Source organism: Ammospiza caudacuta, chromosome 10 (genome assembly GCF_027887145.1).
Source record: "Ammospiza caudacuta isolate bAmmCau1 chromosome 10, bAmmCau1.pri, whole genome shotgun sequence".
Lineage (NCBI taxonomy): Eukaryota > Metazoa > Chordata > Aves > Passeriformes > Passerellidae > Ammospiza > Ammospiza caudacuta.
The window spans coordinates 3,043,608-3,071,455 of NC_080602.1; the positions used below are offsets into that span (position 1 = coordinate 3,043,608).

Below are 27,848 nucleotides of genomic sequence, written 5' to 3' on the forward strand. Positions count from 1 at the left end.
GCATCAGGAGCTGGTTGCATCCAGCTCAGAGTCGGGGACTAGCACTGAGGCAGCCTGGAAAATCCAGTGTAGCAGAGGGAATGATTGTACTGCAATGGACATCTCTCCCCAGGCTGTGAGAGCAGGCTGCCCCTGCAGCTCAGAGGGGAAGGCCAAGGACCCTTGGTTGAACTCAGCTCTCATACTCTGAACCTTGGGAACGTTTTCGTCAACACCCCCCATGTCTATGAGGTGAGCAGCAGGGCTTGGGATGGATCCTGATGGCTCCTGAGGCAGCAGCAAGCCTGGTGCAGCTGTGGACTTGCTGCCAACCTGGGCAGCTGTGAGCAGGGAATATTTGATGGACTGCTCAAATCTGGGGGGACACAAAGGTGTGTCAGTTGTTCCTGAAGCCCCAGTCCCTGCCTTTGGGCAGCCTTCCTTAGGGATCAGCTGGGAGGCTTCCTACAAAACAACTCCTTGGCCCATGAAACCAAGCCTGGGTCAAAAAGCTGCATGTTCAGAGGCTTTTGTGGCAGTGCCAGACACAAGGCACCTTTGGACTGGGCTCTGCAGAAGCAGCTGCACCAAAGTGGCTGCCTTTGAGCTTCAGCCCACTGCCAACAGCTGCCAGCCAAGTGTCTTCTGCTTATTGCTGCAATCACAGGAAATCCTTGGGAGTTCTCTCCCTTGCTGACCAGTCCCTCACAGCACTTCAACCTTGGTGCATCTCTGGCTCTAGAAAGAGAAAAGTGTTCCTGGGAATAAAGCAAAGGGTTTTTCTACCTATTTGTCTCCCCCCCAGTAGAGTCAAGCTTGCAAAAACTTCATGAGGCACTGCATCATGGCAGACACTTTCAAAATCTTGGCTGTGGATGGGAAAGACACGCTGAGATTTGTTACAAACGATGGTGCTCTCTGTACGTTTTGACGCTGATGCCTCATTCTCAATGTATTGTTTTCATGGTCTGGGAAAAGGTGAATGAGCAGATGGTGCTGTTGGAGCTGTGCTCACTGGGGCAGCAGCAGCTCTGGGGTGATTCCCTAGGCAGCTGCAATCAGCCCACGTTGCTCTCAGCGCCAGCTCTCAATGCGCTTGGTGCTGCTGGGCAGAGGGGCACTGCTCTGTGTCCATGGGATAAGCCCAGGGTGACTGCAGTTCTGTGGAGTTGCCACTGCTCTGCATGAAAACCCAAAGGCAGAAGTTGTCCTGTTGAATCTTTGGACTTCTGCCATTCAGCAGCACAAAACATCTTCTGCCTTTTCTGGGTGTTCATTGCATCATTAGACAATAACTCACAAGAAGGGGAGATTCCACACGTATTTCCATTTTGCTCTCTTGCTGCTGCAGGTGAAACTGATGAACCAAGGAGCTATTGATGCTCCCTTCACCTGTCTCCCTTCAGCCACCAACCTGGGCTTGTGTTTCAAGTTTGCCCCCGAGGAGGGCATCATTGCAGCAGGTGGGAGCCAGGCTGTGCAGATCTCCTTCAGTGCCACCGTGCTGGGGAGCTTTGAGGAGGAGTTCCAGTTCAGTGTGGCTGGATCTCCTACGCCTGCCATCCTGACCATCAAGTAAGGACCCTGGGAGCTGGGTGGGCACATCTGTAGCTGTCTCTGGGACATCCCCCACCTGCCTCCTTTTGGGGTGGAGCAGAGGAGAAAGGTGTTTCCTGAGGTCTGAATCTCTGCTCTGCCGCTGGCATTGCTTTGGTGTCAGGCTGCCTCCTGCCCTGTGTGGTGGCTGGGAGCTGGAATGACTCGTCCCTGCAGGGATCTCCCTGTGCCTTGGGCCATGGCAGGCAGTGGGATGGATCAGCTTTGGGCAGCAGCTGCTCTGGGATGTCCCACCTGAACACCCAGCAAGGCCCCCAGGGCTTTGCAGATGGGCCAGCCTGGCTGATTCTGCAGCAGCAGCAGCAGCAGTGTTTGTAAAACCTTGTGTGAATAATCCATGCCAGATGGGCAGCAGCAGCCTCAGCTCACCTCTCATGGCCATGCTGTGGGGCACAAGCTGTGCCCCCAGCTCCTGTGCCCAGAGGGCTCTGGTGCCTCCTTTGCACAGCCAGCAAAGCGCTGATGTGGGAGTCAGGAACTGTGCCAAGGACTTGGGCACCATCCCGTGGGCTGGTGCCATGGCAAGAGACAATCCTGGCCCAGCCACAGGGAGAAGGGCGGATCATAGGGGAGGCAGAGCTCAGTGCTCAGCACCACAGCAGCGTGAGGCCTTGTCCCTGCCAGCCTGAGCCATGTGCTGCAGGATAATGGAGTGGAAGCAGGAGAGCTGATGCTGGCTGCTCTGCAGCTTTGGAGCTGGGCTGCTGCTCTTGGGGAGCACTGGCTCAAGGCAGTGAAGAAATGAAAGCAATCTGCACCTGATGGTACCAATGAGATAAGGGAGATGGGTAAAGAAGAACAAGGAAGTTATTCCTTAGCAAGAGAAAAGTGGTGAGCAGGTCTGCCCATAGTGCAGAAACAAATCTGCTGCCTTTGTTTTTGGAGGAAAAGTGCTGCTTTTTTCATTTGGAAATCAAGAGGGAACCTTTCACCATCAAATAATTGATTCTCCTCTGTCCCTCCCCCAAAATGGCCATGGGGTGTTTGTGCATAAGCAGCTTTCTCCTTGAGCAGGGGCAGGTGTCTCTTGTTGAGATGTGCAGAGCAGAGCCAGGGGCAGTCCTGTGAGTACAATAGAGGACACAGCTGACTGGTTCTTGATTTTGAACCAAAAGGCAGAGTGGGCACTGATTGGCATCAACCATGAAATCAACTGGTGAATGTTGTGCAGCTTCAAGTGCTGATTTCAGTGGATGTTGGTGGCTTTTGGAGTGTGCCTGCTGAGTTCAAGGGAAGGTGAGGTTCTGTGCTAGATTCAGGACAGCCAAGTTTGGTTGTTGAAGCTCTTGCTCTTGGCTGTGCCAGCTGGTGCACTGCTGACAAGCTGGTCCTTTCCTCTAGGATTCATCTGTGCCCTGGGTAGAACTGTTGCTGCTCTTTTCAGAGGATGTTTGGGAATGCCCTGGATTTATATCTCAGAAAGTGTCTGTAATGATTGTGTGGGTCAAACTCTCTTGAGAAAGCTCCTCCATGGGAACAGCAGTTGCAGCTCAGAAGGAGCAAAGCAGGGAAGCTGTGGCTGGAAGGGCTGCTTACAGAAGTTAGTGGGGACACCTTGATGTCCATGCCATTGCAGATGGGGAAACTGAGGCACGGAGCCATGTCTGGGTGTGTGTTCAGGGTCCTTCATGGGACCCCCAGCAACCCGGGGGCTTCTCCTGCCTGCCCTGTGCCCAGAGCCCATCAGGGGCTGTTGGCTGCTGCCCCTTGGCTGGAGCTGCCTCCTGTGCCCAGGGCCCTGTGCTGAGCACACGGGGCTGTGTTGGTTGGAAACCCCGGGTGCCCTGAGCCCGGGTTTTGTGCCCCCGAGCCACGACAGCCGGAGCTTTGCAATGCCTTTAACCGAGCCATTGCCTGCTCTGTCCTCGGCCTGCAGGGGCAGCGTCACTGCACCGAGTTTACACTTCGACCTCGCTGAGCTCGACTTCGGGGACATCTCCTTTGGTGAGTGTTCCCTGGGCTGGGACACAGCCTCAGGGATGTGTGCCTTCCAACAGAAAAGCATCCCTCACTCCTGCTCTGCCCCAGCAGCCTCTTCAGGCTGTGAACTGCAGAGCTGCTGCTGCTGCTGCTGCCTCAGGGGGCATTTTGCCATTGTGAGATCCAGTGGAAGCAAGGAATAGAAAGGCAGAATTTTCTGGTGTCTCTGTGCTGCTTTAAAAGACAGATGTCTGCCAAGGAAGGTGGGAATCTTGCTGCAATGGAAAGATGAGCCCCTCCCTCCAAATGATTATCCCTTTGAAATGACAGGGCTCCCAGGCAAAAGTGTGGGAAAAGGAATAACAGTTCTTTGCTAGACTGTCTCAGGAGAGCACAGACAAGAAGGCAAGAACAGACATTTCCCAGTCCTGTTTTTCCCCTTTGGTGGAGTTCTGGTGACAGCAGGAGGAGCTGTGGGCTCTGGCAGGCCAGGGATCCCCCCCAGCCGGTGCGGGAAGGGAAGGGAAGGAGGAAATGCTCCTTTTGCAAAGCCCCAGAGGGCAGGGGGATGCGGGCAGTGCCCAGCAGCAGCAGCAGCAGCAGCAGCGGGGCAGGCAGGCAGGGTCGGTGCCAGCGCTGAGCTGCAGCCAGGGCAGCCCCGGGCCAAGCACAAACCTCCCGCAGCAGCAGCGGCCGAGCTGCGACCCCCGAGCGGGAGGAAGGGAAGCTCCGCTCCCTGCCCAGCCTCAGCTCCCACTGCACAGCCGCCCACGGCATCACGCCACAACTCCCAAAAACCCCCCAGGGAAAAGCCCAGCCCAGGGCCAAAACCCCCCAAAACCCCCCAGAACCCCTGTCCCCCTTCCCAGACCCAGGGCAACGTTCACTGCCAAGCCTAAAGCCAGAACAATGAAGTTCATGAACTTCTGAAGGAAACTCATTGCCTTTCTTGAGCTTCTTCTTCCCCAGCCTGCATCACCACAGAGGCGCTTGTCAAGTTGACTTTGGAAGGAATGAAACACGAAAGGAAAGAGATGGAAATATGGTTCTGAAGCAGGAGATTGATCCTGCTGAATCAATTTTCATTCCTAAGGGCTCTTCGGCTGAAGGCAGCTGTTGTATTTTTGCTTCTTTGTAACTCTTGACTGTTGTCTGCATGTGCTGGCCTCAGTCTCCTTGGAGGTTTTGACATCTGGGTTTGTCCTTTTTGTGCCTCTCTTGCCTCCCTGCTGGAGTCCCTGCTGGAGCTGGCAGTGGTCACTTGGATGGGCACAGAGAAGCTCTGGGCTGCAGCTGCAGTTGTTTTTCCTCCCCATCTGTGTCCCATTGACTCTTGGTGAGCAGGCCTGGGGAGAAGTCTCCTCCCCACAGAGCTGGCCAGCCCAGCCAGATGTGCAGTGCAGAGCAGGCTGTGGCTGCTCTGCGCGCTCTGCAGGACATCCCCACCATGAGTGGCTGTATCTCTGGCTTTGCAGGATGGAAAGCAAATCTCAGAGCCAAAGTGGGGTAAACCCTTGCAGGCAGCACTCTCAGTGAGCAGCACGGCTGTGATGTCCCTGTTTGTGGGCTGAGGTGGGACCTGGTTCCTGATTGCTAATCTCAAAGCAAGGCTCGGCTGTGCCCCCAGCTGAGCGGGCTCTGAGCTGTCACGTGCTCAGTCTGTTTGGCCCAAAGCAAGAGATGCCTTAAGGATCCTTCAGAGAGAAGCTGCATTAGGGTTCTTTGCCTCACGTTCTAGTTGCGGATTCCATCCTCACTTTCTTTTGCTGTAGCTTCTTCTCACTGACAACTCACTCTTTATATGTCTTGAAAAAGGTGGGAGTGTTGGCAGGCTGAGCAGGGAATTGGACAGCTTGAATTCTCAGAGTAAATGCTGGGTCTGGGTGCACACTCATCACTGAGAGAGAACTGGTGCTGGTTTGGGGCAGGTGAGGGAGCTTGGCCCCATCACAAAGAGAGAAGCTTGCAGTGTTCAGCAGGGCTAGGAGTGGACATTTTCAAGGCTGCAGTCTGGAATCTGTGTCAAAGGGAGCTAAGTGACGATTAATTCCTCACGCAGCTTCTGGGTGAGCTGTAGTTCAGATCATAGAGAGCTCCACTCCAATGCCACTTTGATCCTGCCAGGATCTTGCCCCCAGGATCATGGCCTGCTGGGTGCCTGAATGGATATTTGTGTCCTTGCCCAGGCTTTCCCTACACGCAGCGCTGCCGCCTCACCAACAGCTCCGCGGTGCCCCTGACGTTCCAGCTCCGCATGTCGGACGATGGCACGCAGCCGGCTGTGGACAGCGTGGATCAGATCCGCAGGGACACCGACCCGGCCTGGAGCAAGGGAATCCATTTCCATGTGGAGCCCAGGGAGTTCACCATCAATCCCAGCGGAGGCACCATCCTCCCCCAGGGACACCGGGACATCGAGGTACGGCAAGAGCCCAGCCACAGCCGCTGCAGCACCAGGGCTGGAGCTGCACTGCAGGGTGGGAGGGCTTTAGCTCTGGTGCCAGCTTGGAGCATGCTGGCACTGAGAGATCTGCACTGCTGGGACGCCTCTGCTGGCTGGCTTACTCGGGATGTTCCTCAAAGAGCACTGTTTGCTTTCCAAAATCATATGCCTGAGTTCACAGACCTTATGGTCAAGGCCTGAAGCCATTCTTGTGTTTTTGAGAGCGATTGATTTGATTGCAATGGGGCAGAGCAAGGATGAGGGCAGAAGGTGGCTGTTAGAGAGATGTCATTGTATCAAGCAGTGAGCTTTTCTTTGTGGTGTCATTTCCCCCCTCCTGGGCAGCAGAATGATTTGTGTTCACTGCAGGAAGCTCCAGTGGAGACAAAAAACTCTGCAGCCATGTGTAGCGGTTCAAATTTATTGTATTGATTCCTTGTTAAGTGGTTTGTTCTGTGGTACCCCGTGTTCTCCCTGAGTTGGTTTACCCCTGGGTTTTAGCCTCCCTCAAAGCTGTCCCTCATGCCATTCCCTGCCCCTTGTTCCAGCTCTTTCCCTGCCTGTCAAACCCAGCCCCTTTTGTTCCCCAACCTTCTTTGCCAATTTAACCTGGAGCCAATCCCTGTCTGCAATGCCCCTTTGGAATTCCCCTGTGCCTGGGGCCCCATTGGCCCAAGTGAGCCATCCTCCCCACCCTCCTACCCAAAGTGGCCCCAGACACTTGATGTAATCCCCTCAGTGCTCCCCTGAGGATTCCCTTTTGGCTTGCTGTTTGTATTCACCCTCTGATTTGTATCTGTACAAAAGCCCTTGCACGGGAGTGTCCAGGGCTCTTTTGGCTTTGACCCTTTTGCTTGGAATAAACCCTTCCTTGTGGAACTTCAAGACAGAGATCCTCCTCCTTTCTCCTCTGCCTGGTCCCGTTGGTGGCTTGTCTCTTGCGGCGTAGAGCAAGAGGCTCTGAGGGTTCTGCCTGTGGTAAATGCCCACCCTGGGGCAGTTCTGAGGGTTCTGCCTGTGGTAAATGCCCTCCCTGGGGCAGTTCTGAGGGTTCTGCCTCTGGTCAGTGCTCACCCTGGGGCAGTTCTGAGGGTTCTGCCTCTGGTCATTGCCCAGCCCGGGGCAGTTCCCCACTCCTGGCGTGGGGCCGGAGTTCTCAGAGCCAGCCTGGGGTCAGGGTCCAAGGGCAGCCATGAACTGCCCAGCACCTGCTGGGCCACACTTTGCCCTCAGCCTCCTGCTGTAAAGCTGAACTCGTTGTGGTCGAGTCAGATTTCCTCGGCATGGATGTCTTTGTAGTCAGATGAGAAATTGGCCCCTTAATTTGAATGCAGTGTTGCATGGAGCTGTAGTCTAATGTTTTAACGTAGCTGACCTGACATAGGAAGGGGACCAGGACACCAGGTGGTTCATCACAGGTCCAGTTTATTGAAGAAAGCTTCAAACACTTATACAGCAAATAATAAGCTTATGAATATTCTGTAAGCCAAGCAATCTATTGGTTAAACTATACCATTAACTCTTCCTCATTCCTTAGGGGTTACATCTCTCTTTTCTCATGTCTCTCTCACTATTTGTTATCCTACTACAGCTAGGCCCAAGGACACGCTATCTCACAGGTGCAGGACTTGGAATTAGCCACAGTCTTGTACTTTTACATTCTCTAGTCTCCTAAATTTCCCAACACTGACCTGTGCCCTTATAGCAAGGTGTGTTTAACAAATGTGGTATTGCCAGAAGGCTTTTGTTACTCTGAGACTGTGCTCTACACATGGAGCAGCAGAAGAATGAAGGGCAAATCCTCCCTCAGGAACTGGAGGTTATCACCCGTGGGTAATGAGCTTTTGTAAGGAAGCATTAACTGTTCTTCTCTTCCACCAGGTGACCCTGTGCTCCAACACGGTGATGGAGTTCTACCGGAGATTGCTGGTGGACCTGGAGGGTATTGGCAAGGGAGTGGCATCCCTGATCATCACAGCCAGGTACCAGCCCTTGCCTGGCCTCCCCCAGGCACTGCCTTGCCCAGGCTGTGCTGGCTGCAGCTGCCAAGGAGAAGTGCTGCTGAATGTCCTCATGTTGTGCCAGCTGGACACGAGAAAAGCAGTGCTTGGGCAGCAGCCTGTAGTGAAAAGCACGTTTGCTCACAGCCCAGCACGGTCCTGGGCCCTCTTCTAAAGGCACCAGGAATTATATCATTGATTGGCCTTGTTTTTGGTGCTTGAGGTGGAACAAATTTCCTGAGGGCCTCCTCTCCTTCAGGCTGCAAGAGGTGGAGTTGTGCTGGCTGTGAGCATGGTGCACTGGTTTGGGCCACACCAAGCAGCTGCTGAGAGTCAGGCTCTGCCTCTGTCCATGAGGGCACATGGCAGGGGAGAAGTGGCTCCCAGCAAGAGTGGGGAGGGCAAGGTGTGACAAGGGGAAAGCAGCCCTTGATGTGGCAGGTCAGCTCCAGTTTTTGTCCTTCCCTCTGCTTCCCGTTTTGAGCTTTAATGTTGTCAGAGTTGAGAGCAAAAGTCGTTGTTGCTGCAGCAGAATTCCATGCTGCTGTGCTGCTGTGGGTGTCAGTGTGATGCCCAGAGGGATGCAGCTCCCTGGTGCTGTTCCCTGTGCCAGGCAGAGCCATCCAGGCAGTGCCTGGGCTGCCACTGTGTACAGCAGGTGGAGCTGGGGCCAGGCAGTGCCTGGAGCTGTGCAGTGAAGGAGCCAGGGAGCTGCAGGGCCTGGCAGGGGCTGATCAGCCCCTCTGTGGGGCAGCTGCTGTCTCGTGCCCTCCAGGGCTGGGGCAAAGAGCTGAGTTCTCAGGCAGGGCAACAGCACAATGGCAGAGAAGGGAGTCAGTTTTACTGAGACCCTGGAGCTGTGTGTTCCTTGAGCCTTAGGGAGCACTGATCCTTGTTGGGAAGGCTCCCCCAGAGCTCGTGGGTCACTGGCACTGTTGCAGGAGTCCTTGCAAGCCTTCTTGGGTAAAGGAGGGGCTGAGGCAGCTGTGGGGCAAAGTGCTCTGCCTGGGGCGCTTGGCAGCCTCTGGGTGCTGCCTCTCAGGGTTTGCCCCTCCTTGACAAGACATGTGGGAGTGGGAAGAGGTAGAAGGCAATTTATCCCTGTAGGGCTCTTCAATGTGCATTTGACAGTGACCAATGGGTTCTGCTCCATTTCACAGTCTTTGGGGGTAGGCATTCTCCATTCTCTCAGTATCTCTGATTGTCCTGGGGTCATCTCTTTGCCCAGATGTCTCGTTCCTGAGCTCCAAGTGTCCTCCCCAGTGGTGCTGTGTGATGAGTGCCACCTGAAGGTGCCCTACGAGAGAAAGATCCTCATTAGGAATCCCAGCCACCTTCCTGGCTGCTACGGGCTTATTCCCCAGGTTTGGCATCACATCCACCTCCTCCTGTCAAATATTCCTGAGGAGATTATTAGGGGAACAAAGGGTTTGGATAAGACCTTGCTGCTTTCTATTCAGTCTTAAAGATCTGCTGAGAGCAGGATCCTACCCAACTGTAAACTTTAGGAGGCAGTTTAAGCTCCTGAAAAAACAGTTGATGCTCTAGTCCTCAGGGTGTTTTCCTGTGGGAGATCTTAGAGGGTTGTGAAAAGCTGCTGCACCCACAGACACCAGTGCCTGTGCTGGCAGCCTCCTTGCAGGATCCCCTGGGAGTGCTAACCCTACAATTCTTGCATCTTGTTTGTGCCTTTGACCTTTGTCCTGGGGAGCTTTAAAGGTGTGTGTAAGTTGCTGTTGTGGTGGATGTTAAGGAGCCTACAGTTTCTTGAGAGGTCCCTCTGAATCTGCGTTTCATTGTGTCCCTTCCAGAAGCGCAAGGAGGACTCTGCTGTGCTCTACTCCAGCCCCAAGCCCTGTGGGATTGTGCAGCCCCAGAGCACAGCAGAGATCCCAGTTGTGGTGGCAGTGCAGGCCCTGGGCACTCATCGCACCAACGTTCTCATCGGCGTGTTCGGGGATGAGAGAAACCCCCTGGTGAGGGCAAGGGGAGATGTGAGCCTGTGTGCAGCTGCTCCTGGCAGGATGCACAGGGACAGGGATTCTGCCGGGGAAAACAGGCACAGGCTGCTGGGGAGAAGGACAGGAGGGACGGGGGCACAAACAGCTCCTGCCTTAGAGGTGGGAATCTCAGTGTCTGACACAGAATGGAGTTGGGCTCAGCTGGAATCCAGGGGGCATTTGAGGTCATTATTCTTTCAAATGCTGGTAACTTTGGAAACATCTGTTTGAAAATGTCATCTCTCTGAGCGCAAGAGAGGATGTCAGAAGTCTTCTGGGAACCTTGAGCTTTCTGTAAAAGAAAGGAAAGCTGGCATTTGAAGAGTGGTTGCAAGGACTGAAACTTCGATTAAAACATATGGAAATGGCAATGCCAAATTCCCCGGATGGCACCAAACATCTGAACCCGGGCCGTCGTGGCACTGCCTGTAAATCAGTGAACAGGAAGGAAAGGCAATGCAGGCTGTGCCAGGGAGCCTGAAGTTTGAGCAAACAGTTGCTTTTAACTATCAGGCTGCTTCCCTTAAAGAGGAGGGTTTCTCCCCACCAGAAGAACCAGTTGTTTAACCGTCAGGCTGGTCTTACCTAGAGATTTCTTGCAAAGATAAAACCTTTCGGACAGTAACTTTTAGTTTGAAAGGTTCTCTTAGCTTAATCCTTTTCAATTTGGAGGTGAACATGTAATTTTCTTTTTCCCCAAAAGCCCAGCATTTCAGCTGGAGAGTGGTAGCTGTCCCTAAAGAAATAACTTGAGCAGGGTTGAGCTGTTGAAGGTTTTTTAGGTTTCTCTGTTGTGGTTTGTTTTGGGTTTTTTAAAATCTTTCTTGCTTGCTTCCTGGAACAGAGAGCACAATTACGGAGCTCAGGACGGCTGGCAGAAATCTCCCCAAGCCCAAGGCTGGCAGAGCTTGGCAGGATCCCAGCACCACAGCCTGTGTATGTATGGATGGAAGGAAGGATGGATGGGGAATGCGACCTGAGTCACCTGGGAGTGTTGTAAAATGTCAACCAACCCCCCAGCGGTGTCAGGGGAACATTCCTGATAAATCCCTGGTGGAGCTGCAGAGTTTCTGGCCTTGGGCACTGGGTGGGCTGTGCTGGCTGGGCACTGGCTGGGTCTGCCCCTCGGTGTCTCAAATCTCACCTTTTTGCTGCCTTCTCTGTCTTTTCCTCTCCCACTGTGCTTTTTGCATCCCCACCAGGTGTAAATGCCTGTCCTCTGTAATTGCTCAATGCGAGCAGTTGCAGCTGCTGCAGCACCTCAGTGCCATCCCTGGGCTGCCTTTAGAACAGACCTGCCCCAGCCTGGATTGGGAAGGGCTGGATCAAACCATTTCTCAGTCCAACGAGCCAGCACCCAGCCAGGGGCTGCATCCTGGCCAGGAGCTGCTCGTGCAGGTGTCCCTCCCTCCCTCTCTCCCACTGCAGGTCCCTGTTCATAGTTATTTATTTTCCAGAGATGAGCTCCACCCACCTAAATTCAAACCCCAGCCACCGAAGGAGAGGAGAACCAGTCTGGATTGTGCGGCAACTCGATGGAGGCACTTCAGGACTGGACAGGAGGAGGCAGCCAGAGCCCTGAAAGAAGTGCAGGATTTTACCCACTCTTCAGGAGCAGAGGTAGATTTTCTTGTACACCGACTGCTTGCTTTGCCTCCCCAGCCTGCCAGCACCAAGTCCTGCTCATGCTGAGCTCCCTTTTTGCTGCCCTGCTGTGCTGTGCCCTGACAGTGGGCTGGGCAGCAGGGCACGTGGCTGGACATGGGCTGAGGGGGAGGGAGAAATAGGAGAGTTTTCCTTGGAGAAGCTGGCTCAGATCCTACAGGCCTGTGCTGAGTGTGGGATTTTTTTGCCTTGTTTCCTTCCCAGTGTAAGATGAGGCTTTTCTCTGCATCATCATGGTAACACCTCCAGCTTCCCTGCCAGAGCAAGCTGGGATTATGCTGATCTCCATGGACCCTCTTCCCAAGGCAGCCAGACTCCCTGTTTGCAGGGCTCTGCTTTCACCCAGAGCTGCTATTGCACTGCTGGCCCTGGAGCTGTCTGACAAAGGCAGACTTTGCAGAGGGGCTGTCTCTTCCTCCCAGCACAGAAAATGGCTTGTTTTTTGGGTGCCAGCACCAAGTCCTGAGCACCCTCACCTGCCTCGAGGCTTGGAGGGATTCAGGTGCTCCCTGGACGTGGCGCACACTGCCCTGGGAGCAGAGAAGGCAAGAGGGAATCTGACTCCCTTGCCCATTGTCAGTGTGGCAAGCAGGGCTGGAGCTGCCAGTGCCACTGGGGGCCCTCAGCATTGGCCACAGAGGGGCCTCCCATCCCTGCAGGCCATCGCAAAGTGCTGCTGGAGCAGCTGCTTGTTGGAGAGGCCGTGCAGGACACGTTGCAGGGCTGCCCAAGGATGCTGTGCAGCACCTGTGGAGGGCACTGCTCCCCCTGGAACTCCTCAAGTGCTCCACAGGAAATTGTTGCAGGAGCTTTTGCTGTAGCACCTTGAGAAAGAAGCATTTAAATCAGAGAGAGAGGGGAAGAGCCTCAGGAGTCAGATGAGCTGGACTGGACTCCTTCCCTCAGCTCCAAGAGCTCTCACTCTGAGTCTCCTCCTTTTCTAAAAGCAGCAGGTTTTGAAACTTTGTAATGGCAAATTGTGCATCAGAGAGAATTTCTACTGCCAGGAGACATCCTAGTTCACTTTCATGTAATGTACTAATTAATGCATTGTGCTGTGAGTATGGGAGAAGATTTTCCCCATGGTCCCTGCACTGGTCAATGGCATGGATGCAGGATGAGGTGAGGGTGATTCTGGCAGTGTTTGGGGAATAGGCCCCTCTGGCTACAGCTCCAAGATGCTCTTCTGCATCCATTTCCATGCTCAACACCTCAATCTCACTTGTCTTCCATCCAGTCTTTCAATATCCTGCCACTGCCAGGTGTGCTGCAGCCAGGAGAGAGCCAGCAGGTCACCTCCACCTTCTCTGGCCACCTCAACACCACCTGCAATGTCCCGGAGCTGTGCCACATGGAGGGAGGCTCCACCTCTGAGGTGCTGGTGCCCAGGGCGGCCTCACGTGTCAGCTCCTCCCTGAGCCCCCAGGAGATCAACTGTGGCTCTCAGGCCTCTCTCAGGGACAGGTGAGTCAGCCTTCCATGGGTTCCTGCTCTGCCACGGGTTATTGTCCCTGCAGGGCTTCCCTGCTCCAAGGCCTCTGAGCTCAGAGGAGCTGCAGAGCAAAGGCCAGCAGCAACATAGGGATGGCCACTCTGAGCTCCCTGGCTGCCAAGAGAGGAAGGACCTTCTTCTGTTGAGACAGAACATCATCTTCTCTATTTGAGTGCTGAGCCCTCCTGGCTTAGCTGCTCTCTGCGGGGAGCTGGGCTCTGGGCCTGCCTTGGCACCGCATTTAGAGGTGTCTTGAAGTCCATGGTGTTGAGTGGCATCTTCTTCATCATCTGCCTTCTTCACCAGAACAGTGGGATTGTGGTATGGGCAGGCGTGGGGCACAGAGCAAACCTTGCTTTGGGTCCTGCTCCTGCCACAGATGAAGTCCTTGCACTGCTGATCTGCCAGGGTTCTCCTTATGGTGGCATAGCAGCCAGAAAAACTCCTGTGCTTTAGGCTCCCCTGCAGCTGCAGCCGTAGGCAAGCACAGGAGAAGCTCAGCTCCAGCAAGGCAGCCCAGCTCAGGACACACAGGCCAAGTGTGGAGCTGGGAGTGGAGGTGCTTAAAGCAAGCCTGTGCATCAGGACTTCTTCAGGCCAGGCTGAAGTTGGTTTCATGGGGAGGAGACGGACGAGGCTGCTTCCAGTGGTTTCCATGGCAGCCAGCACTGGTTTGCTTGGTCCCAGCTGGGTTCCAGCAGGAAATCTGCCCGACAAGAGCCTGTCTTGCAGGAGAGGAGTTCCTGCAGCCTTTGCTTTCTGACTGATAGGATTGTTCTCATGAAGGAGCAGGCTAGGAGTCGTTAAAACCGAAGATCACGGGCAGAGACTCTCTAACTAATTAAAGTTAGACAGTGGGATGTTTATTAACACCGGCGGGCGGCACCAGAGCCGTCCCTAAAAGGCGTGACCGCGCTGTCCAAGGTTCTTTGCCCTCTCTTTATTTCCCAAGATCTTACACACAATACATCTGCACAACCCCAGCACCTCCCATCCCTGCTCTGTATTCAAATGAGGTCATTGGTCCTTCACTCCTGTGCAATTCTTCCCTTGAATTGGGTTGGTGTCTCGAATTGGGTCAGTGGTCTTAGGGGATGAAGTCAGGAATGTCTTCATCAGGTCTCTGTGACCCTCTGGCACCATCCAAGGTCCCCTGCTTAGTGATTGATTGACATCAAGCCCAGGTGCTAACCATTGTTCTACTGGTTTCAAGATGTTCTTATAACAGTTCACTTCCTCCACTTCCCTCTCCTAATGGTAAACAATAGAACAATCTGCTCCAGCTTAAGCATCTCATAATCATTAACCTATGGTCTGCCTATCTAACCTACATCCTGATCAATGGGAATTGCTTCTAACCCTCAGCTGAAATCTGAACTCTTTAAAATCATGCTTCAGCTATGCCCAGGGAGAAGGGGGCTGAATGAGCTGAGTAAGAACTGTAGGAGAGCTAAGCAGATGTCAGCAATCTGTGCTCTGCTTTAAACTGGGAAGCCAAGAGACAAAGGGCGTTTCCAGGCACCAGTGCAGAGAGCTGCTGGATCAGCCTTTGGCAGGGGCTGGAGGGGTCTGGCTGTGCCTTCAGAGGGAGCTTGCACAGTCAAGACCTTATGATGGCAAAGCTCAGGTTTGGCCGGTCCTGGAGGTCCCCTTCCACCCATGCCCTCACTTGGGATGTTCCCAACCTCTGTGGGTTGAGGAGAATTCACGGAAATGGCCTCAGGGTCAAGGAATGAAGTGCAGGGCCAGCCAGGACGAGGGAGCCCAAGGTTCTGGTGGGACTCTCAGCCATATTTTCTGTTTTGTCTGCAGAAGGGAGCTGAAGGAGCCAGCTCAAAAGGTCGAGGAGGAGGCAAAAGCCTTAGAGGAGGAAGAGAGGAGGAAGGAGGAAGAGAGGCAGAAGAAGGGAAAGAAGAGTGTCTCTGTTGGCAAGCAACCTCCAATACCAGCAAAGGGGAAAACCAAGACCCGAGAGAATAAGGAAACCAAAATTCCAAAAAAAGAAACCAAAATCCCAGAGAGGAAGGAAAGCAAAGCATCAGAAGGGAAGAAAATCAAAGCATCAGAGAAGAAGGACACCAAAGCATCAGAGAGGAAGGAAACCAAGATCCCAGAGAAGAAGGAAGACAAAGACCCAAAGAAGGCGGAACCCAAAGCTCCAAAGAAGGGAGAACCCAAAGCCATCAAGAAGGGGGGAACTGAAATCCCATAGGACTAAGCTAAGATGGAGAAGAACTCTTTATTCTTTATTCATACAACTCATTTTACACAGTTTAACAGACCTTGTGTGCACCTTTAGTTCATTCAAAGGTTTCTTATCAGTTAGTCGATTATTGGTTAATAAAATAGATTTTACTTGTGCATCAAATCTCTCTATTGTTTACCTCTTCACTGATTCTCATGGGACAAATTACTTGTTATTGCAGGTGCATTTGTTTTTCACCCTCAGAATAGAATGGTCACAAAGTCTCATTCTCAAAATAGCTTCACATGGGAACTTGTAACTGCTTAGTTGCACACAGAAGAGATGATAGGCCAGCTATTGATGTGGCTGAACAAGGCTTCATTTCAAAAGGCTTTTCTGTCGCAGACATTTTTTCACAGAAAACCTTTCTTTCAGTTTTCTGTGTCTTCTGGAAGGCTGAGGCCTCAGAGGAGAACATAAACAATTATTATCAGCTTCTGGGGAATGCAACAGGGGCACCTATTTTGATTGGTGATTGGTTCATGTTCCCATGTTTATAATTAAGGGCCAATCACAAAGTGTAAGCCAGGGGACTGAGTCCTTGGCCACAGCTTTGTTGGGATTCTTTTCTATCTCTTCCTAGCTAGCCTAGCTGCTCTGCAAACCTCTCTCCTTATTCTTTCTAGTATAACTATAATGTATTATATCTTATATTAATAAATTCAGCTTTCTGATTCAAGAAACAAGATTCACCGTCTCTCTATCACCAGCAGCGCCCACTCAGGCGCGGTAATATCTGGTGACCCGACGTGTCAGAGCAAAAATTAATTTAATAAGACCAGAGGAGCAAAATTGCTGCACTGGGTAAAATCCTGTATGTGTGGCATTTGATGGTTGCTTTGAAGTGACCAAAGAAAGTGGATTCAAGCCAGGAGCTGAAGAACTGAAGATCCTGATTTGGACAGAGTTCACAGCCAAGGCTGACCACAACAGAACCTTCTTCTGGAAAACCATCAGGAAAGATGATGGAAAAGGGCAGCAGACCTGTGGAGCTGGCCAGAGCAAGCTGGACTCTTTTAGAAGGTACTGTGGGCTTTTCTATCCCTGATGAACCAGCCCTTCATAGCTTGTGGCTGTTTGTTTGGCAGACACATGCCTTGCCAGAAGACATTCAGTTCTCCGCTTCAGAGGAAAAGCTTATTGCCCTCTGGAAATATTGGTGCAGAGAAGATGGTTGCTTTTTGTCAGAAACAGATATCTATGGGTTCTTTCGATGGGCAAAGCTTTTTGGGTTTTTTACTGATGTCCTGTACGCTTTAGATGTTTTCGTCTGGGAGTGCATGGACTCAATTATCCAGTGCGTCTACAGTCAGGGACGCGTGTTGCCTTCTATCTACCCAGCATTTATAAAGCTTTTCCCAGTCCTGAAGCGCAGAGCAGCTTGTTTTCAATGGATCTCTAACTGTTATGGACAAGCTCCGTTTCCACCGCCCTTGGCAGAAGACCCCATGGGTGATGACTTTGGGCTTTTCGCCCCCCCCTGCTTCGCGGCGCGGGGGGCTGAAACTTCGCGGCGCGAAGAAGTTTTTTTTACTCTTGCTCCGGAGCATGCTCAGATGGAGTGTTGTCCTCCCCCCCCTTCTCTCTTTCCGGGGGGATGGGAGTGGCCGCTCAAGCCAGCGCCGGCCTCTCAGACTCCGCCTCCTTCACACATCGGAGCGGCACCGGTCTCCGAGGCTTCCTCCACGCCCCTGCTAGAGCCGTCACTCCAGGAGGTCCCGCCCGCGGTTTCACCGGCCTCCCCGCCCCCGCCAGAGCCTGTGTCGGAGAAGGCAGAAGAGAACAGCACTTTCGGCGATTGACCTGTTGCTAAGCAACAGCGATGCCCCGCCGCTTCTCCCGGCTCCGCTGCTGCCTGTTTGCGCTCCGAAGGAGACTGCGACTGCGCCTCTGCAGCAGACCCCGGAGTCAGCGGCGGGGCACGGCGCCGGCCCCGTGTCGTGCCTGCCGCTGCTTTCAGGGCTGGGGGACGCGGCGGAGGTGGGTTCTCGCGCATCCCCGCCGCTTCAAGCCGAGACAGTCCCAGAGTCAGCGGCAGAAAACGGCGCTGAACCTGCGGGACTCTCGGAGCAGCCCGCGGCTGATCCCACGATCAGCGTGATTCCCTCCTCGGCCGGCTCCTCCGTGGCCAGAGTCACTGCCGCGTTCCAGGCCAGCCCCAGCGTCATCCACAGCCCCGTGGGCCCCCACCCTGGCCCAGCGCCCCCCATGGCCGGCCCGCCAGCCCCGGGCCCGCTCCAGGAAGCGGCCCCGGAGTCTGGTCTCTCCTTCAGTGGAGCGGGGGCTGCCCGCCAGCTGACTCTTGCGGCAGTCCAGCTGCCGGCTTTCAAGCTCGGCGGTTTGGGGGGTGGTGTTTCGGTTGCTGTCCCATAGAGGCTGCCATCTCTGCCGCCCATCTTGTGCCCTAGCGGCGAGGGGGAGGGGGCTCCCGAAATTTCTGCCTCTGGTCCCCAGCCCGGTGGGGGTGGTGACATGTTGCTGTGGGAAACAAACATTCCCAGACCCAAGATGAAGATTCTCGGGGCAGCTTCTATTTCCCTGCTGCTGGCATGCCTCAGTGGTTTAGGGGAAAGGAAGCGTCTCACTACCCGTGCTGCCATTGTACTGGCAGCAGGGTTCAGGCCTGCAGGAATGCAGAGCCTTCCTCATGGGTTTGGCCTGGGCCGTTGGGCTCAAAAAATTCCTGGGCTGGTCCCACTGCGTGGCCTCCTTATGTTTTTGGGGACTCTGGTTTCTCCTACCGGTCCTGGTCCCCCTTTGTGAGCCAGTTTTGGGGTTCCTGGTCCAGTATGGGACAGAGCCCCCAGGGCCTTTCCTTGTCTGGCACTGCTCTGCTCGGGTGCTGCTCTTTTGTTTTTCAATAAAAAAAAAAAAATTAAAATTAAATAAAAAAGATTGAAAACAGCGGGCAGCAGCTCTGAAGCATTGAAGGGCCAGAAAGGACATTCCACAAACTGTTTAAAAATTGTGTTATGACTGTCAATGGTTTTTTGATAACTATTGATGGGATTCCTTTTGCAGCAAGTTGTTTTCAGGACCAAAAAGGACTCTCAGATATTCCAAGGGAAACAACTTTGGCTCTTGGACTGTTCCTGAAACTCAGCTGCATGGACTCAAATTCTCTTTGCATTGTATTTTGCATTTTTCTTATATTGTAGCATTGTTCTAGTGATTTGTTAGTTATTGTATATTCTACAGGTAAAGAAATTTCCTGTTCATTCCACATCAGCATTTTTTTTTATTTTATACAATTTAGAAAGGTGAGATGTCGCAGACATTTTTTCACAGAAATCCTTTATTTCAGATTTCTGTGTCTTCTTGAAGGCTGAAGCCTCAGAGGAGAACATAAACAATTATTATCAGCTGCTGGTGAATGCAACAGGGGCACCTATTTTGATTGGTGATTGGTTCATGTTCCCATGTTTATAATTAAGGGCCAATCACAAAGTATAAGCCAGAGGACTGAGTCCTTGGCCACAGCTTTGTTGGGATTCTTTTCTATCTCTTCCTATCTAGCCTAGCTGCTCTGCAAACCTCTCTCTATATTCTTATTAGTATAGTCATAATGTATTATATATAATATCTTAATAAATCAAGCCTTCTGATTCAAGAAACAAGATTCACCGTCTCTCTATCACCAGCAGCGCCCACTCAGGCGCGGTAATACTTTTCTTCTATCATTATTCTACCTATGACATCCCCCGGTGTGTCCTTGGACCCACATTGTCACAACTGACCCACGGTTCCATGAGGTTCCCCTGTGTCACCATGGTCACTGTCAGAAGCTGGATGAGATCAATGTCCTGAGACACTGTGGGATGAGCTGTCAATCAGTCACACAGTGGGTACAGTGCTAACCCAGCCCTGATTGCCTGTGTGATCAGAAATCCCACCTGGGGGAGGCTCACAAGGGCCCGGGGGCTTAAAATATAGAGCACAAGGTGAGCCCCTGGTATGGACTCTGCCCTCTCCTGGGGTTTGTGTCTCACCCACACTGGAACCCTAGGAGCTGTTAGTCATATATGTGTCTTTCTATAGAGCTTCTGTCTTTCTGTCTCTCTCTCTTTCTTCTTGTTCTAATGCTCTTTATATGGAACATTTTTGGATACCCTAACAGCTTACGTGTTTTAATGTTTCCAGGATAAATGGGCTAAGTTAATGAAGTTACTGCTATGATTAGTGTTTTATGTGTAATTTGATGTTGCGTTAAATCCTATTCCAAAGTTCTTGATTTTTTGCACTTTGCCAGTAGAATTTTGTGTCATTTTGACCTCTTACAAATATCTGGCTGGTGTTTTTCCTGTGCACCAAATTTGAGTAAAGGTGGCAGATGAATTGGTGAGTTGGCACGCAAGCCCTGAATGGAGCTCCGGGTGCGTGGAGGATCGGGGCAGTGTGAGTCGCGCACAATCCCTGCAGTAGGAGGACACGGGTCCCTAGCGGCGTTTAGGGTGCCCCGAGTACAGCGGCAGCACTGAGTAGAGCCAAGAGGGCCCCAGTGCCCAGGGTGGAACGGCGGTGCTGGGGGTTCAGGGTGCCGCCCTTCAGGTAGAAACCGTAAACCCACTGAAGGCCCCTGAGGGGATTGGGGTCACAGGGCAGGGCAGGGCTGGGCTTACAGGGCAGGGCAAGGCTGGACCTGCCCCTTCCTCCCCCACACACAAAATGTTTAGAGCCAACAATCTCCTCCAGTCTGTCAAAACAGGCAGTGTTGGAGGTGAAATCCCAATTGTGGCCATGGGCACCTGGCTGAGAAGGACAGTTCTTTTCCATGGGAAGGAAAGCACAGAGCCTCAAGGTTTGGAAGGCAAGTGAGAGCCTCAGCAGGCCACGGCCAGCTAGATTGTCAGTAATTGCAGAGTTTGGATTTAGGGAATTTTGGAGGTGGAAACCCAATCTCAGCCATGGGCACCTGGAGAAGCAGACAGTTCTTTCCTTAGGAAGGAGAGCATGGAGCCTTTCCCAATGTTTTGGGGACGGATGAGAGGTGACCCTTGTGAAACCACTGCCAGACAGACTTGTCCTGGCAATATTCCTATTGGAAGAATCCCTGGATATAAGGACCTTTGGAGGTGAAATCCCAATTCTGGCCATGGGTGCCTAGAGCAGGAGGACAGTTCTTTTCCATTGGGAAGGAAAGCACAGAGCCTCAGTGTTTCAGCAGCAGATGAGAAGTGACACTCAACATGCAAAGGTCAGTTGGACCAGTCAGGCAGTCTATGGGAGGCCAAAGCAGCCAGACTTGTTTTGTGTTCCCTTGGTTTTGTGGGGCTCCATATTGTCACAATGGTTCCTTGGATCCATGGGGCCCCGCAGTGTCAGAATGGTGACTTGATTCCATGGGTTCCAGCAGTGTCACAATGGCCCCTTGATTACAAGAAGACCTGCAGTGTCACAAAGGCCTCTTGGTTTCACGAGGCCCCACAATATCACAATGGTCCTCCCAGGATCACAATGGTCTCACTGATTCCATGAGGCCTCACAGCGTCACAATGGTCTCTGCGTTTCCATGAGTCCCTTGAGTGTCACAATGGTCTCTGTGTTTCCATGGTGCCCCTCAGTGTCACCATGGCCCCTTGGTTCCATAACACCCCAAAGTGTCCGAATGGTCTCCATGGTTCCATGCAGACCCACGCTGTCACAATGGCCCCTTGTTTTGATGAGGCCTCTCAGTGTCACAATGATCCCTACATTCCATGGAGCCACACAGCGTCAGTACAGTCCCCATGGATCCATGAGGCCCAGCAACGTCACAGTGCTCTCCATGATTCCATGAGGCCCCACAGTGTCACAATGGTCCCTTGTTGTCACAGGGTCCCACAGTGTCACAATGGTCTCTTGGTCTCACAGGGCCCCACAGTGTCACAATGGTCTCTTGGTCTCACAGGGCCCCACAGGGTCACAATGGTCCCTTGGTTCCATGGGCCTGTGCTGCTGCATTCCCCCCTCCCCTTCTCAGGCCGCCCTGCCAGCTGAGAAATGCTCCCTGGGCCTCAGCCTTGGCCAACAGCCCCAGGCTCAGCTCCTCTGCAGCTCATCACAAACACTGTCTGCTCCAGGCACTGCTGCTGCCCAACCAGCTCCTGGTTCCTATAGGAGCAGTCCTGGGACCTGTTTGTGTTCCCTGAGCGGCACAACATCCCTGTTCTCACACTGCCAAAGGAAGCTGTTGGTGCCAAGTGCGGCCAGGATGAACCATTGCTGGGACTGAAGCCCCTCTCTTGGGGCTCTGCAAACAGCGCTCCAAAAGGAGCCCTTGGAGCTCTCCTGGGTCAGCCACTCCCTCTGAGTGGGGCCTCTCCCAGCCGGGAACTCTCCCGTTTGCTGCACTCGGGGATCCTGAACAACGACGGAGCCTGGGCCGATCCCCCCACTCCTCCAGGCTCAACCCTTCACCCGCTGGGGAGATGCCAAAGGACCCACAGTGAGCATTTCCTGCCCTCAGGGGAATTGCTCACAGGTGCCTTGCACTGACTCTTTGTGTCTGTGTGCACACAGGAGTGCCTGTGCTGGAGAAATGTGGCAGAAATGCTGCACTCTGAGGGGCTTGAGTGCCTTGGATAGCTGAGTCAGTCAGGCCTGTAGGGAAGGTTAAATCACAAGGCCTAAGTGAAGTTAAATGCTGCTGAGAGGTTTTCTTTTGCTAAGCAGTTACCTTTAGTATAAGTTTTATGTTAAGTTCAATATTGTTAAGTGTTATTCCTCTGTTAAATTGCGAAGTCATAGGTTTAAGTTAGGTTACATGCTGTTATACTCTGCTCTTTTGCTAAACTGTGAGGTTGAAAGTATCAGTTAAGGTTAATGTATAAGTAAAGTCCTGTTAAGTTTGAGCTCTGTTAAGCTTTCAGGCCATGTTCCTTTTATCCTTGCCCTTGCTGTCCTTGTGTCACTCACACATGCACACACAGGGACAGTTCCAGGTTAATTTCTGGTTTTATTGCCTGGATTCTGTTTGGTTTTGTAGTTGCTTTGTTTCCTTGGTGTGCCTGAAGTGTCCAGTCAGGAGCAGAGTGACTCTTGCCAAGGAACTTTGTGCTGCTGTCCCTTAATATTAAATCTGGTTTTGGCTGATCCCTTGCCGGGGGTTTTTCAGCGCTCTCAAGGCCTCGTTTGTAACAGGGTGAAGGAGCCCTGGCCCAGGCTCTGGCCCTGGGGGACACGGGGACGCTGCCGGGGGGTCCCTGTCCCCCTGTCCCACGCCCAGGGCCCCGTCCCCCCGTCCCCGTGTCAGGCTCTGGGGTCGATCCCGTGGAACATCCTCTGGGGGAGGCTGCGGGGCTGGGGGACCCGGGGGGACAGGGGACCCCGCTGTGCACGAGCAGGGTTGGACTGCTCTGGGGGGAACAGTGAGGGGGGCCGGGGCAGAGTGACCTCCCCAGTGACCTCACACAGCACCTGTGATGTCACACTGCCCCTGTGATGTCACACTGCCCCTGTGATGTCACACAGCCCCTGTGATGTCACATAGCCCCTGTGATGTCATGCTGCCCCCATGATGTCACACAGCCCCTGTGATGTCACACTGACCCTGTGATATCACACTGACCCTGTGATATCACAGAGCCAACTCTATGTCACCCTGTGATTTCATACAGCAGTGCTGTGACATCGCAGAAGACTGATGTCACAAAGTCACCCTGTGATGTCACAATCTGGTCTGTGATGTCACAGCCTCCTCTATGATGTTACACAGCCACCAGGTGAGGTCACAACCTACTCTCTGATGCCTCAGAGCCACCCTCTATGAGAGCAGACACTGCTCTATAGCCTCACACCCTGCTCTGTGATGTCACAGCAAGCTCTGTGATGTCAAAGCCAGCTTTGTGATGTCACACAACCCTCAAGAACCCTTAAGAACTCAGTTCTATTGAAACACTGAAGTTTCTTGTACTTTGAAGAGATCCCTGTCAGGGACACCACAGGGAAAGTGTCCCCAGGCCCCAGGCAGAGCAGAGAACTGGAGGCAGTGATGACAGGTGGGGACAAAGAGAAGCCAAGTCTTGGTGCCCTGGGGCACAGCAGGGTCTGTGCCACCAAGGGCTGTGAGGAGACACCTTGTCCTGAGGCACGGGGGCCTCCTGGCACAGCCCCAGCCAGGCTGGGCACTGTCAGCCCCTTGTCCTGCCCTCAGCATCCTCCCCTAGCCCACATCCCATGGCCTCAAGGATCTGCTGGAAGGAGTCCCTGGGGAGCCTTGCTCAGGAATGGTCCTGGGGGCTCCTTCATGCTTCCAGGGACTGCAGGTTTTTCAAAGGACTTTGGGTTTTGCTTTTGCCTTGGAGTCTCTGAGAGCTTTGTGCAATCATGGCCTCTAATTATGTGTTGCAATTAGTCCTTAGAGAGGCTTTGTCAGTAACACCACTCAGTGGGGCTCATAAATGCTTCAAGGTACTTCAGTTCTTTTAAGGTATTTGGTGTTTCCCTTGGGATAGACTCTGGGAGATATTTGTCCAATCATGGCCCCAATTATCTGCGTTAATTAGTCCCTGGAGAGCTTTGTACTGACACGAAATGGGGCTCATTAATGCTTTGAGACACTCAAGGTGTTGAAGGTACTTTAGATTTTCTTTTCCACACTGTCTGAGAGGTTTTTGTGCCATCCTGGCCACAAATTCTCTCCTCCAAGGAGTCCATGAGGAGCCTGTGTTGGAGAGGGACCTCAGAGGGAGCCATGAATGCCTGGAGACACTTGGGGTGTTTCCTCTGCCTTTGACTCCTGGCAAGGTTTGTGCAATCTCCTCCCAGGCCCTGAGGTTCAAGGGCTCACTCCAAATGCACAGTGAGGCTCATGAGGATCAAGCAAGTCCTGACAAACCCTGGCTCTGCCTTGATTTCCCTCTGCTCCAGTGTAGTTCATTAGGAGGTTTTCCTTTGACAGTTATGGAGAAATAGTTCAAAGAGCTTCCAGGAAATATGTAGTCCTATTTTAAAGGGTGTCTTTTTATTGCTGTTCTTATTACACAAGAGGTGATTGCAGCATTCAGTGACTGATATTGATCCAGGGACTCTCCTAAGGAGCCCTGGCCTGCTCAGAGAAGTGGTGCCTTGAGCTCTGAGCCAGTGTGGACAACCTTGCTTCATATTTCCCAAGCCCATGGTCTCTCTCCTCACTCACCTGGAACCTGCTTTGCTTGGAGAAGTGGCTGCACACAGCCAAAGAGGGATTTTCCTTCATTTGTTTTTGAAGCAATCTAAAACTCCTGAGTTTCCCCACTGAAAACAGACATCCTCCTCAACTGTGTGCCAAGCCCAAGCTGCCACCAGAAGCACTCCAGACCTGCCCTGGGCCAGCTGTGAGGGTGCATCATCATCCCAACATGCAGTGGTGCCATTGCAAGGGACTGTTGCCATGGACACTGCAAGGACCCCACTGCTGGGTTTGGGTGCCATGGCAACCCCCATCAGTTCAGGTTTCCTTGGAAACCAGCCCAAGGAGCCATTTCTGCAGCCAGGTTCCATGGCCACTTGCCTGCAGAGCTGTTGCTGCCCTTGGCTGCCATGGCAACCCTGGGACAAAGCGGTGCCAGGGCTGTTCCAGGTACAATTGCAGTGACACTCGTTGGTGCCACCAGGTGCCATGGCAACGGCCACGGGGACCCGTTCCTTGGTTTGGTGCAATGGCAACCAATGCCCGGAGCCGTTGTGATGGTTGGTGGCCATGGAAAGCTGCCCTGGGCCCTTGCTCAGGGCTGGTGTCAGTGCCCAGAGCCAGAGGGGATCCCTTGCTGGGGGCTGTGCCATGGCCACCTGCCCTGTGCCGCGCTGGCCGCTCTGGCACCAGGAACCAGCAGCCACCGGCACTGCCAGGGCCAAAGGCCAGGTCAGCCAGACAGAAAGGGGCAGGGCTGGGCACTGTTTCCATGGCAACCGGCACTGGGGGGACACCTGGGTCACCTGGCCTGGCAGTTGCCATGGAAACCCCCGGCAGGGACTGAGGGCACAGCCCCTGGCACTGAGACACTGCTGGGCCGGGTGCTGAGCACAGCGCTGAGCACGCAGAGATGGTTTTGTTCTTGCTGAGCTGCAGCACAGCCAAGGCCTGTCCTGCCCCTCGTCCAGCCACGCTGGGGAGGGGCTGGGGCTGCGGGGGAGCTGGGCAGGGGACACAGCCAGGACAGGGGACCCAAACTGAGCCCGGGCATACCCCAGACCAGAGCACATCATGCTCAGGGTATGAAGGGGGGAACAGGGAGGAAGGGGGGAATTTTGGAGGGAGGGCTTTTGCCTTCCCAGGTAACACTTAGGCAAAAGGGGGCCCTGTTTCACCAGTGGGCAGGGTCACTACCAAAGACACAGACACCAAGTTAAGGAATTGTGTCATTTATATCATGCACAGCTGCAGAGATTTACAAAAGGATAAGCTCAGCAAAGCACATCATCATTAGCAAAGAATTACAAAAGAAGCTCAGCAATCCATCATAACCCATCATTATATTTTGATGACCAATCCCTTGGTGAAACACCAGAGGTATTTGTGGCAGACAAAGATTCTGGCTGACTATCAAGGTACACCTTACAGACATCAGTAGTACTTTAGTGACACCGTTCTTCATTATTTTTTCTCAATCTCATTCGAGTTAGGAACAAGAATTCTGTTGTCCATGGAGCTGGCACCTTTTTAATTCCAGAATAATGCCCCCAGGCCCTTTGCTGTTCAGCTTTACCATGCTGTCTGTGGCTAACAAGGCTTGGGGGGCCCTTTCCCCTCTGGCTGGAAGGGGCCGGGTCCCAGTCCCTGAGGGGCACCCAGGCTCCTGGATGGAATTGCTGTGCAAGTCCCTCAGTGTCACAGCAGCCTTCGCACGGAGCCCCGTGGATCAGAGCATTTTCCACAGGGGCCCTTAGAGCAAACAGGGAGATCTGGTCTGGCAGGATGTGTTAAACAATATAAAAAATATATACATATTTTTTACACATATGTGTATACACATATATACCCACATATATATGTGAATATATTAATATATATATATATATGTCTTTATATACTATAAATATGTATATAGATATTTATTATATCAATATTTCACTTGTACAAATGCATATTAGCTCAAGATTAAAACCTTCTGTTGCTCCATGTGGGAGCATTCCAATAATCATTGTTCCTTCTGAAAGTGCTGTTTCCTATGTACTCTCAACAAATTCATCTTTGTCTGCCCAAACCCACAAGGTGTTTTCCTTTTCCATTTGCAATTTTTGGATGCACTTGAAGCCATCCAGGGGTGCAGCTTCTTTTACCCGACTGCCCCACTGCTCACAAGGGGCTCCGACCTCAGCCCACTCCAGAGCCAGGGAACTCCAGGGAAGGGCTTCCCAGCTGGCAATTTCTGATGGGACTGATTCCTCACATTTACATTGAACAAATGACATTTTGTTGGCATCTGGCCAGACTGTGCCAGTTTTGTTTTACCAGTGGGCAGGGTCAGCACCAGAGATACAGACTCCAGCTGAAGGAATCAGTGTCATTTCCTGCAGCTCAGAGCAGCAAAGAATCACAAAAGGAGCAGCTCAGCAATGCACCCAACCATCCCCACCAAAGATTGCCTGCAGTGATTAACAAAGATCCAGCAGCATTTACCCTCAGCCTTTACCATCCCCCAGACCCACACAGCAGCTGGGGAAGCTGTCACAGCCAAGGGCTGCAGAGCCACTCCTGGGCACTGGGAATTCCTGCAGGTGCCTCCAGCCCCAGGTGAGGCTCCAACCCCGCTGGGAGAGGGCCCAGCTCTGACAGTGCTGAATGAACAAACTGACAGCACTGCTAGTGTGGCAACATCTGCTTTCATCCTCCTCTTGGGTCCCTCCCAAAGCCTGGCCAGGGCTCAAGGAGGAACCAAGGGAGCTGACTTTGACCATACAGCCCCAAACAAGGCCAGATGTCAGATTTCATGGCCTTGTCTGGCTTCTAAATACACAAAGGTCAATACATGTTTCACTAAGGAGTGGCTACATCTATCACAGTGTTAATGACCATGCATATTTCATCAGGGAGCAGATACAAAGATAACCTTTGCTTGGAAGGTTCATCCAGAGGCCACCTTTGGCTCAGGGCCTGCTGTCCAGGCCTCACTCAGGGCTGGTGTCCAGGCCTTGGCACTTCAGAGACGTGGTTTAGTGCTGGGCTTGGCACTGCTGGGTGACCGGCTGTACTGGGTGAGCTCAGAGGGCTTTTCCAACAGAAAGGATTCTGTGATTCCATGATTATATCCGCTGCATTCAGCTGGGGCTATTTTAGCAGCATTCCTTTGCTCCAAAAGTTCCCTTTTGCCCAGCTCCTGTGGCCTGAGGCTTCAGCTCCTTCAGCTCCTGGTGCTGAGCTGCTCATGCTGAACAAGACGGCTCGGAGAGAAGAACACAGTCCATGCAATTCCTTCTGGGACACGGAGAGGGGAGGCTGTGCAAACAGGAGCTTGTTTGCTGTGGCCTCCTCCTCTGCCCTTCACACTTTTCAGCGCTTTGAACCAGCCAAGAGCTTTCTCCAAGAGTG

General features: G+C 52.8%; 1 protein-coding gene across 1 annotated transcript in view; it reads left to right on the forward strand.

The window, feature by feature from the left end:
- LOC131562105 (hydrocephalus-inducing protein-like) overlaps positions 1 to 19,287 on the forward strand; it is a 30,801-nt gene extending 11,514 nt beyond the window's left edge. The window contains exons 7-15 of the mRNA XM_058811679.1: positions 1,331 to 1,554; positions 3,473 to 3,540; positions 5,703 to 5,935; positions 7,841 to 7,941; positions 9,188 to 9,251; positions 9,873 to 9,935; positions 12,862 to 13,026; positions 17,258 to 17,539; positions 19,246 to 19,287. Of these exons, the coding sequence (XP_058667662.1) occupies positions 1,331 to 1,554; positions 3,473 to 3,540; positions 5,703 to 5,935; positions 7,841 to 7,941; positions 9,188 to 9,251; positions 9,873 to 9,935; positions 12,862 to 13,026; positions 17,258 to 17,539; positions 19,246 to 19,287 (1,242 nt within the window). The remainder of the gene's footprint in view (positions 1 to 1,330; positions 1,555 to 3,472; positions 3,541 to 5,702; positions 5,936 to 7,840; positions 7,942 to 9,187; positions 9,252 to 9,872; positions 9,936 to 12,861; positions 13,027 to 17,257; positions 17,540 to 19,245) is intronic.
- The last annotated feature ends 8,561 nt before the right edge of the window (positions 19,288 to 27,848 follow it).